Source organism: Triturus cristatus, chromosome 6 (assembly GCF_964204655.1).
Source record: "Triturus cristatus chromosome 6, aTriCri1.1, whole genome shotgun sequence".
NCBI lineage: Eukaryota > Metazoa > Chordata > Amphibia > Caudata > Salamandridae > Triturus > Triturus cristatus.
Genome location: NC_140589.1, coordinates 669,803,487 through 669,815,633, shown reverse-complemented (window position 1 = coordinate 669,815,633; position 12,147 = coordinate 669,803,487). Strand labels below are relative to the sequence as shown.

The window sequence follows — 12,147 nt, the reverse complement described above, 5'->3', positions numbered from 1 at the left end:
TTACCGAGATAAAGATGTTCAGTAGATTCTCTAGAGTCGGCAGCTGGGGGATGAGCTTCTGAACCACCTTGCTAAATGCTTCGAAGATTGAGTGGTCATATATGCTTGTAAGATAAAAACTAAAAATAGAAAACGAAATGAACCATGAGCATGTTCTTTCCATTTGAAAATGAAAAATGTATTTTTGAAGTCTACTTCGTAGAATGACGATTTTAACAAGCATATTTCCTGCAAACCCTCTAATTTTTTGTTTTTTGTTCTTTTTTTTTTTAATAAACTTTTCATTAACATTAAATCCGCAGCGGTTACAGCAGGCACGACCACATAGCAGTCTGTAATCATACAAGGTACATGTAAGGGCACCAGACAAAAGCAACATCACTTCAGGGGTAATTTCGCTCAGCAAACCGTCTACTTTTTAAGGCTAGCTAGTGAGGAAGCATTAGCTGTCTCGCCAGACAATATTTTGCCAAACAATTCATGCAGAATATACATATATAGGAGGGATTTTGGTCAGCAGGCTTCACCCGTTTGTCTGTTGAATTGTCATTTACATTCTGATTTCGCTAAACAAAGCATACGGCTTTCATCACTTCGAGGGACTGCACAAAACCGGTGTACTTTGTGCACATCTGTTTAAAAATAGTTCCTTTCTCTACAGTGACAAAGCTCTTTCAAAGTGTCCTTTTTCAATTTTATTTTGTCAATGATCTTTTAAAAAATGTACCTATTAATTTTGTCTGCACTTCAGGTGCCCTTTTAGAAGGTGCTTTACTTGTGGTCTCCATTTCAACATTGATGTTATAAAATCTTTGAGTGACAATGTAGCTGCCTATAATCTGAGTGCCCAAAAACATCACTAGTAAAAAAAAACAAAAAAAAAACAGTTAATGGTTTTTAGATGCAACGTTACTGTAAGCATATCGTGCCAACATTTAGGAGGGGTTCTTGTTTTTTTTTCTTGTTGTGGCATATGTTTGGTAAAACAAGCACTGGCAAACCCAAAAAGCCTCACCTTTGGGACATACTGGCTTTGGTAAAACAAGCACTGGCAAACCCAAAAAGCCTCACCTTTGGGACTTAGTGGCTTTGCCAATGCTTTTTGGCAATGCTGAACACTGTCCATACACAGCAATACTTTTTACCAATGCTGTAATGGATTTAAAAGACACAATGCCACAGCTGTTATTGGTTATGCACCATTTTCTTTTATCTAAAAAAAAATAAAAAATAAAATAAAATGAAATTCTAAGTGCACAAAAGTACTATTGTGAAAGACCAGCAGCAATTTGCTGCCTGGGCCTTCAAAAAATATAGATTTAAAAAGAGAACAGGGGTGAAGGGAATGAAGGGGCTGGTTGAGGAAGCAATGGAGAGTTGTCAGGGGCACACAAGTGAGAGAACAACACTGGGGCAAGGGAGCAGAAGCGAATAAGGGAGACAGCAACACACAGTCCAGGGTAAGAAGCACACAGGAGCGAGAGAAAATCATGAGGGAGGAACCAAACACAAAGCATTGGGCCAGGTATTTAGTGGGGAGAGAAACACAAGAGGGAGACAGCTGTAAAACACATGCACTCTGAACAAGTGCGGAGCGAAAAAGAAAAACGTAGTAGGAAAGTCAGCAGGATGCTGAAGAGGGTATGTTCCAGGGGATGGACAAATAAGACCGATAAGGATAACCATCAAATAAGAAGCAAGCAACTGAGAGTAACAATAAAGCCAACCAATAGCAAGCAAAGGGTTGGATGTAAGCCCCTGTAAGCTCATAATAGGTATTTTGCACCCAGACAGCTTGTGCTGTCTTCTAGGCTCTACTTAAAACAATTGCTCCGGCAATGCGAGTACACACCTATTGTCTTTGCCAAAGCTTGTTTCACTTTGATTCAGGAGCTTTTGAATGAGATTTCGGGAAGGATTCGAAAACCCCCTCTGTTCTAGAAAAACCTATTTTGAACCACTCCCAGTTGTTAACAATTGAGAAGGCTCCGAGGCTGGAAGGAGGGTCATGGCAACACATCCATTAGGCTGGTGGCCTCCTCCAGACCAGCCAGACAGACAATGTGTTTCCACTGCAACTGTTTCTTTCTGTGTTTGTATCGGCCTGCATAGATATCGATCAGCACGCTCAAGGTATAAAGTGAAATGTGACAATTTTGCAACAAAAGTACTGTTTTGTTTCGAAAGTAGAAACCTATTTGTGGAAACACACAGCTATGTGTCCCAGAATTCCCAGTCAGGAGGAAACAAGCATAGACAGCAGACTCCATTCCCATGATGCGGTTTGTGTTTAGTGACAAATACAAGCCCCAGTGAAACAGGACTAAATCAGTCCCATCCTGCACAATTAAGCTATCTGCTTGAAAATCTCAGTCCCTCACTTGGCTGCCAAGGAGACCACAAGGAAAATAGTTTTGGTGTCCCTTTTGCATTACATTTCTCGAAAAGGGCGTCTCTCTTCTACAGCAGTTGCTCAACAATTTATTAGAGGGCATACATGTGGTTTAACTCGGACATACTCATTATTAAAGTACCAGATGGGTATAGGTGTGCAGAGGGGCCAGGAACTCCATGCCCTACAATATCAGCTCACGGAAGCTTTGTTTGCAGTATCGAACACCCTTTATTGCTTAACTTAATCCAATTGCTGTATCTAAACACAACAACGCGTGTTGTACGTGTGCAGCATTAAATGCGTGCGAGTGTAATTTCATTATTGTATCAGGATCTAGGAATACGGGGGGGGCGCACATCTGGGCATGTGTTAGCTGGGAGCATGTTTTTTGTGTGTTTGGGGGAATTCTGAATAACTGAATGCATATAGGTCTCAACGGGCATGGGTGCAGTCCGCGTGTGCTCCTGACAGACCCACAGTTACTCTCTCCCCTGAATGCATGCACAGGCACATATACCATTTTTGGGGATGGATCCATATACTATTTATTTTATATTACCAAGAATGCCATTTTTCGTCGTATGTCAGACCTAGACAGGGGCGTTTAAAACCAGCCCTTTTGCGCCTCTTTTCTTATATTTACCAATCGACAACTTCTGATGTCTGCTATGAAATCGGGGACTAGGTTAACAGCAGCTGGGCTGGTGCATGGGGCTCATGTTTACAAACACACTGCATTCTCTGGAAGAGCAAGCACACGGCTGCAGGCTTCCTGCTTTGCACATTATCGCAGCACGAACGTTGTTCAGAAAGCTCCTGCACTGAGAGTGTGTTCAGCAGTTAGATTATTCCCCTTACAGCTTCCCTGACCTCTTATTGACAGGTCCGGTTACCACCTCTCCTTTCCACGTGAGTGTTTTTGTGCTCATATGTATCTGGTCTTGAGGTTTGGCAAGCACAGATTATATTACAGAAAATGTAAACTATTCCTCAAAGTTGACCTATCACTCTACACTGCCTTGGGACACTGGTGAACTTCAGTCTCGTAATTACAGTATCATAGTATTTACACACCAATATGGAACAGAGGGGTGCATTGTGAGATGTTTTCAGCCTCCACTCTTCCCATGTTTAGCCAGCCGTCCTTTCAATGAATTGCTCATTGAAGAAACGCAGGTTGCCTTCTTCAAAAGAGCCTGTTGGTTTGAACATAGCTATCTTTGGGCAGCGTGCAGGGCATTGGTTGGATGCAAATACAAAGACTATATCGCACGAATCAAGACGTCTCATGGGGGTGTTGTGTATGTTATGAGCCGAATCTCTACCTGCAAGTGTTTCGCACTGGTTTGTTGCTCTTGCATTCCTGGCAGCATCTCTGTGATCACCTTTGTGACATAAGTGGGAGGTGGTGAAAGCCTTTCGAAACCAACTAACATTCCTGTAATACTCTTTTCGGAGTTGGGGTGTTTTTACAATGATGCTGCCTATCTTTTGTTCAGAGTTGTAATTAGGCCTTTATTCTGTGTTTATGTTGTCTTGTGGATTTAATATGAATTAATTTTACAAAACATAATACTCCTCTTCTTGGCCTGTCAATATTTGAAACGTTTAATTAGGATACATAGTTTATCTTTAAAGGAGATGGTATTATCAAATGCAAAGTAAGTGTCTCTTTGCACCGTTTGTAAATCTTGCTTTTGTAATAGGTAAGTTGTCATTAAAAATAAGTCATGTCAGAGCCTTACAGTGAGAGTGGGAGCTGCTGCACTTAGAAATGTCTCCAAGATTTAAAGTGCAATAATTTGTCTTATCGGAGCAAGGAGAAGTTGTACTTAGCTAACATTGATTTCATAAGGCCCCAAAAAAGCAAGAAAACGTAGTCACTCTCACTAAATGTTATGCTTTGAAAATGTGTCCGGGGTTGTAAGACAGCATGTGCAAACAAAAATAGTGGATTAAGGGGCTAAACTAGAGGAGACGAAGGGGGAGTACACGTACACGTAGCAGCCGCAGTCTGATCTGCTGCATTGCATATCCCTCCCTATGGAGGAATACACGGGCCAGGTAGAAGATGAGGTGAGGGCTCTCTTCAAGGTCCAACACCATTAGCTGTATGACACTGGAAATAAAGCGGGTAAACTGATAGCGTGGTTAGTGAGGCATGTGGAAGGGAGATGCTGGATTATACAGATCGTGGAGGATGGCAGAGCGTTGGAACAGACCAGGAAGGATATTGCTGGGCGTTTGCCACACACTTAGCCAAAGCAAATAGCCCCAAAGCTGGGGAGGCAGGGGACACAGGAATACAGGATCTCATCCGAAAACCCACCCACCGCGACACTCCACCGAGAATATACATGGGAGCTTGATGGGGAAATCAGTGTTTTAGAAATACCTCACTGAGGCAATCCACCAGTTAAAAAGAAAGAGGGTGCTCGGGCCGAAAGGCTTTCCCCTGGAATGCTAGAGATCCACAGGGAGACTGGTGAGTGGCCCTATCCGCAAAATGTTGTTTGAGGCCAAGGGAAGGAATATTTACTCTACAACCTTAGACAGGTGGCCATAGTCCTTATACAGAAAGAGCGCAGGCTCCCATAGCAGTGTGCCTCTTACAGGCCAATACACTACTGAATACAGAGGTTAAAATACTAGCCAAAAAACTTGCTAATCACCTCCAGCAAGTGAATGATAAATTGATCAGACCTGACCAGTTGGGATTTATGCCTGTGTGCTCCACCCGCCATAATCTATGGTGACTTTTCAGATACCTGGCTAGGCAGCGGGCCTTTGGGGAACCCGTAGTCCTGGTGTCTTTGGATCCAGAGAAGGCCTTCGACTATGTAGAATGGCACTTCTTATGTGTCATATTAATTAAGATGGGGTTTGGCACGAAATTCACATCCTGAGCGGTCTCCTATGCACAAAGCCACTAGCAAGAGTGCGGGACAATGGCTGAATCTCACGAGAATTCACCCTGGGACTGGAGATAATGCAGGGGTGCCCGCTCTCTCCCCTAGTGTTTGCTCTGACCTTGAAACTCCTGGTGTGCTGGGTGCAAGTGGGCGCACAGTTAAGGGGACTTCAGCGGAGCCCAGATTTGGAGGATATTATCTCCCTGTACACAGATGACAAATTGCTCTTTCTGGCCAACTTCCTACATACCATTCCCAGCGCCCTGGAAACCCTGGGCATTTATTGGGAGTTCTTGGGGATCCGTATCAACTGGCACAAGTCCATGACATTTCTCCTGTTGGGGTGGGCTCCACCCATAGACTGGTCGTTCCCGCTCCAGTGGTCCCTGGAGGGCTTACAATACATGGGGATCCAGGGGATTGTGGACTCAATGAAGTTCCATAGAGAGCCAACTTGGGTAGATGCGGGTAATTGGAGGTTCCTTACCCTGTCCCTACTAGGCAGGGTGGCCCTCTACAAAATGAGTGCACTCCCCAAAACCTATACTAACTACAGAACACGCTCTATGAGGCCCCAGTGCCCGTTTCCCCAGTAGTGGATACTCTAACTCGCACGCTCTTGTGGGACGGAGGGACACCATGGATCGCATTGCAAAAGCTGACTAGGGGTCCCTATGACGGAGGGCTGGCACTTTCGGATCTACGTCTCTATTACAGGGCTGTTCATCTACTAGTGGTGAATAACTGGATGTTCGCCCTTCAACGAGAACCCTCGATACAGGTTGATAGGGATTCCATGGCCCCATACAGATACATTCGATGGCTCTATGACATGACCTGTCCAACAAGAGACCCTCCAGAACAGACCTGGTGGTTAACGCATTTAAGTGTCCATGACCAAAATGGGATAGGAGGGGTGGCTAACACTGGAGCACCAGTTGTGGGACTCGGCGGGCATGGGAGAGCTCCGGGGACTGGAGTGCAAATCACAGTGGGATATGATTGGCATACCTAAACTCGGGTTCCACAGGGCCTCTTGTCCTTTGAGGAACATGCAGAAGTAGTTTGACCTGATGGACTCCCAAGTGTTTCAATAGCAGCATGCCCGAGATGTGCTACGGGGGTACAAGGAGGCGTATTGGTTGGTGGTGGAACAAACCCCGCTGGAGTTCAGAATGCTTCCCCCCCGCCCCCCTCAACAGGTACGCAATGGCTGGGGGAGGTTGCCATTAGATAAAGTTTGAGACTGGTGCAATTGAAAATATTGCACCAGGAATATTTCACACAACACGGTCTCCTCCGCATGGGTAGGGCTGGAGACGACAAATGCCTCTGAAACTGCAGCCAGAGCGGCACCTTGGTGCATACATTACGGGACTGTCCCAAAAATATAAACATTCTGGTTGGGGTGAGTGAATGCCTGTCTAGAGTAATAGAGGACGACCTGACAATCACTAGGATATGGGATGACCAGACCCTGCTAAAATACACTACACTATTTTGTACTGTGGCACTGGCAGTGGCATGGCGGGACACTGTAAGATGGCAGGGTAGCAGGGAGACTCCAGGCCTGGGGCTGTCCGAGGAAATATGAGAAGGTTTAAGGTCCATGGCAAGAATACAGAGAACTGGACTAATGGGGATTAGCTGATATGTCGGCACAATATTTTTACATTGTGAACTGCAAAAAATGTACCGAGGTGTCTTGTATGTGTCAATTTGATTTACTTGTAAGTGTTTGATTATAAAACGCATAAAAAGTAATTAAACATTTTTAAAAAAAGACAAATTATCGTTTGTGTGAAATATAGTGCAGTATAATTTTATCAGTGAAACTGTGTGTCTGTGCAAATTTAGTAGCCATTTTGATGGAAAATGTGCTGTCTGCAAATTACAGTGCGCTACCACATGATGCTTTAGTTACATTAAAACAACGGCCACCTCGTGTCCACTAAAGCTAGTGGGTTACGAAAGTTTGTCTTTCTAAAAATTGAGTTCAGGTTCTAAAAAGTATGGGAAGCACTGCCCTACCAATCTTTCTTCAACTTGATAATTTGATCCCAACATATAATGGACGCTCCTTTCAAATGGTATGCCTCCCTGGTGTCCAAAGTGGTGGACTCTATAGCTACAACTATCCCTTTAAGTAACCAAATCAAAGCAAAGAAGAAGGATGTAGGGATTAAAAGGTGGTTTAATCGGGAATGTGTCCTGAATCGAGAAAGAAAGGCTTGATTTTATTATGGTAACTGGGATCAAATAAATGTAATATTACAAGAAGTGATTCAAAACAGTTTCGAGTCATTGCTGCTAGAGGTATACCAACACCTCCCTTAACTTTAGAATGTGAGCACAAGAGGCAACTTGAGTCCCCTAAATCAAACACTTATTTAAAGGCCTAGACTCAGGAAGCAATGAATGCAGCTCAGGAAGTGATGTGGCTGTTCGAAATAAAATGAGATTTATAAATGAAGAATTTGTGGAAGATATAATCGCCTAGATTAGCCCATCTAGGGCAGGTAGTCCTGACATAATTCCTTCAGTGGTTACGGTTCTAAACCCAGTGGCAGCTTCCAGCTATACAGACTGGGAGGGGGGGTGGCGGGGTATGAGGATAGAAATTGAGGGCAGGAGGGAAAAAAATTAAAAATAAATTACTTATCTGGATGCACTCCTTGCTCCAGTCCAGATTATCTTCTTTCCTGCAGCACGGGCTCAGCCAACTCCCATAACCAATCCTGGCTCTGTTCTCATGCTTTGAGAGCAGCATCAGGATTGAATGGAGCAGGCTGGCTGGATGCTCCTTCAGGCCCTGTAGGCCAGTGCTTGGTCTCCACCCAGCTGTCTACGGCAGCTAGGTGGAGAGCTTCAAAGTGTGCATGTCACTTTGGCCGGCGCAAGACAGCTGGCCAAAGTGACATGAACACTTTGGAGCATCCAGCCAGCCACTGCTCCTGTCAATCGGCAGCAGAGGACACGCCCTGCATGTCTCTGGGCTGGGGAAGGCTGGATGCTGCAGTGCGGTGAGTGCGCACGTGGAAAAATAAATTGGCAATGAAATCTTTTCATTGCCATTTCATTTTTCCTGCGAGGAGGGGGGATGACGCTCTCCTGCCCAAGTGAAGAAACTGCCCCTGTCTAAACCTAGATGATGGGCATCAATATTCTGCCCCTTTTAAGATGGGATACTAGTATAGTTCCGGACTAATGGTGGGCTGCTGTTATTAAGCCTATACTTAATAACGAAGGAGATAATGATGACCCTTAAAAATATAGCTTAATTTAATTTCTTGATTCAATAGCCAAAGTATACACAAGATTGGTGCTCAAGTGCTTGGTAACTTATGAACAGGGGGATAGCTCTACTGGCTATTGCTCAGAGATCCATTAAAATAGCAAGGGTATTTGTGCTGCTTCAAGGACTCGTTTTTCTTCAAAGAAGTCTTTAAAGTCATGAGGTACAGTGATTTCTCCTATGTGTGGTAATATGCATGGGAATCGGGCCACTGTTAGATTGTTTACCCGCCCAAAGGGTGAGGATGAAGATGGAACCCAGAACTTTACAGAAGATAACCATGCAAGTGAATGTTGAAAAAAAGTAAAGGAAAGCCTCTGCAACAACTGAAGGCTTATGGGAAGGCGGTGGGTGCAAGTGAATCTACAGCACTACATGCCATGAAGAGATGGTTATAGGTTAAATATTATTATCTGTTTGTGGCATGTGTAGCTGTAGATACACATGCGCCGCACAGACGGTTATAGATTGTAAAGCAGCTCTCCCCTAAGCAGTGGTTAGCCAGAGGATTGAAAAAGTATACATAGTACAGTTTGGCCCACTTGAGCTTGTTGACATGCTAGTAAGTAGTGTCTGGTGAACCAGTGTAGTGTGAACCAGGTAGCTGCCTTACAGATATCAGCTACTGGGATGTTACCCAAAAGGCCATTTTCTTGCATGTAGCATGTGGCCTGGGGGAAGCAGGGAGCTGTCTTTTAGCTTTGGTGTAGCAGGTCTAAATACGCTTGATTAGACAGCGAGCTATCCCTGCTTTTGAAACGGCATTGCTTTTTGTGGTTTATTGTAAGCCGCAACTAACCATTGCGTTTTACAAAATGGTTTAGTCCTGTCAATGTAGTACATGAGGGCTGTCTTGATGTCTAATGTGTGACGGTTTCTCTCTGCTACTGAGTCCAGGTGTGGGAAGAAAACCATGAGTTCAATGGTTTGGTTCAGGTGGAAAGGGGAGACCACTGTGGGAAGAAACTTTGGGTTAGTTCCAAGTACTACTTTGTCAGCGTGGACCTTAAAAAAAGGTTCTTTCAGTATGAGAGCTTGAATTTCATTCACATGCCTGAGGGAAGTGATTGAGAATAGAAACACGACCTTCCATGACAGAAACTAGAGAGGGCACGTATGTAGGGGCTCAAGGGGGGGGGGGGTCCCATGACCCTAGTGAGGACTAAACTGAGGTTTCAAGACGGCACTGGGGGATGCCGGGGGGACTGTAATAACACTTTTAACTACCTCCATAAAGATCTTAATGACAGGGACTCTGAATAATAATGTTCCCTGTTCTGCTGGTATGCCAAACACAAACAAATGGAAGTGTAAGCTACACCTGAGCGTTGCAAGTGAAACAGATAGCAGACTATGTCTTGTACAGCTGCCTTGAGTGGATCGATATGTTTGGGTAGGCAGTAGTGGACAAACCTCTTGCACTTTGCTATATAGCAGGCCTGAGTAGTGGGAAGATGGGCCACCCTCTTTCCGGATGGACTTACACTCAGTAGGTAGATTGGGGTAGCCAAATTCTAGGGACCTGAGGTGTCAAATCGCTAGGTTTAGCTGCTTGGAATCAGGGTGTCTGACTGTGCCCTGGTGTTGAGTGAGAAGATCTGGCCTATTAGGAAGCTACTCCTGAGGGACTACGGACAACTCTAGAAGGGTTTTGAACCATGGTTCTCCAGCCATGTGGTAGCCACCAGGATGATGGAACAGCACAGGCAAATATCCTTGACCAGTTTATCCATAGTGCATTGCCCATGGACTGTGGATGCTGAAACCTGGAGACGAAGCTTGGGCATTTGGCGTTTTCATCACTTGCTAACAGATCTATGTTGGGGAACTGCCAACGTTGAAAGTATGGGAGCAGGACTTGGAGTGGAGTTCCTACTCATGGACTTGGTGACGTCTCTTGCTGAGCATGTCTGCAAAGTCATTGTCCTGAAAGGTACTCTGTTAGCAGGTGTTCCTTGTGGAGGATCGCCCAACCCCAAATGTTCTCCACTAGTGCAAAGAGCTGGGGAGAATGTGTGCCCCCTTGTTTACGATGATAGAACGTGGCAGTCATATGGACTGTTTTGTGATGAATGTGGCAGAAGAAGGCTTTGAGAGCCAGTTAGATTGCCAGTAGTTCCAGATAATTGATATGGAAGATCTGTTGAAGTGGTGACCACATGCCTTGAACGGTCATATCCTTGAAATGTGCCTGCCACCCCATGAGAGAATTGGATATAATGGGAAACCCAATCTACCCTTGAGGGCTTGGGCAAATCATATGAACGGGTAAAAGGCGCCTTCAAGGGATTTATTTGGAATACTCTGTTCTATTGCTTTTGATATATATTTTTAACTGCAAGAATTATTGATAAACTCGCCAGAGAGATATTATTCAAATGTATTTTAACTAAGAAATATTTTTGTTCCTTGCGAGGACATAAGAACCAATGAACCAATCACAAAACAATAAATATTCAAAACACGGGTATATTATAGAAAAAGGTTTTATCTTTTGAAATTTATCAAGGGTACTACACAGTTCTACAAACAATGTAACAAGAGGAAAATAATACAATTGTATAATCCTTCAATGTCACTATTGTAAACACTTCTTCTCATTGTACATTATTTTCCAGAAGAGAGTGTGAATGTTGACGTTTCAATCTCTATGCATTTGTCCATGAGACCATCTTCAGGACTATCATGAATTTAAACAGTTGACCCCTGAATGGTGTTAGGATACTAATCCGACTGCAGACTGCCGGATTTTCGCTGCGCTACAAAACTTAACAGAATAAACTTCTTCAATTTAGAAGTTGCTGGGGACTGGAAATTTAATTACACCGTCCAAAAAAGCACCAGAGTTCACTTACCTGTATCTTTTGACGATTATTCACCTTAAACAAAAGCTACAGAATAACGATCGATTTGACATATACGTATCAATTCTATTCTATAATTCTTGAATCTTTGGAAACACCATTCAGGGGTCAACTGTTTAAATTTATGATAGTCCTGAAGTTGATCTCATGGACAAATGCATGGAGACTGAAATGTCGACATTCACACTCTCTTCTGGAAAATAATGTACAATGAGAAGAAGTGTTTACAATAGTGACATTGAAGGATTATACAATTGTATTTATTTTCCTCTTGTTACATTGTTTGTATAACTGTGTAGTACCCTTGATAAATTTCAAAAGATAAAACCTTTTTCTATAATATACCTGTGTTTTGAATATTTATTGTTTTGTGATTGGTTCATTGGTTCTTATGTCCTCACAAGGAACAAAAATATTTCTTAGTTAAAATACATTTGAATAATATCTCTCTGGCGAGTTTATCAATAATTCTTGCAGTTAAAAATATATATCAAAAGCAATAGAACAGAGTATTCCAAATAAATCCCTTAAAGGCGCCTTTTACCCGTTCACCCCATGAGAGAGGCATTCATGGTGATAGTCACTAGGGGAACCAGGTTTAGAAAAGGGCCTGCCCTGCAACAGGTTCTTGCTGTTCTATCACTGCAGAGAGCAATGGGTGCTGCCCCAAATCAACACTAG

At 43.6% G+C, this 12,147-nt stretch overlaps 1 protein-coding gene across 2 annotated transcripts in view; it reads right to left on the bottom strand.

Annotated features, from left to right (window-relative positions):
* Positions 1–12,147, bottom strand: part of RRAGD (Ras related GTP binding D) — a 268,714-nt gene that overhangs the window by 36,633 nt on the left and 219,934 nt on the right. For both annotated transcript variants that reach the window (XM_085611168.1, XM_085611167.1), the window contains exon 4: positions 5–119. In XM_085611168.1, coding sequence (XP_085467294.1) covers positions 5–119 — 115 coding nt within the window. The remainder of the gene's footprint in view (positions 1–4; positions 120–12,147) is intronic.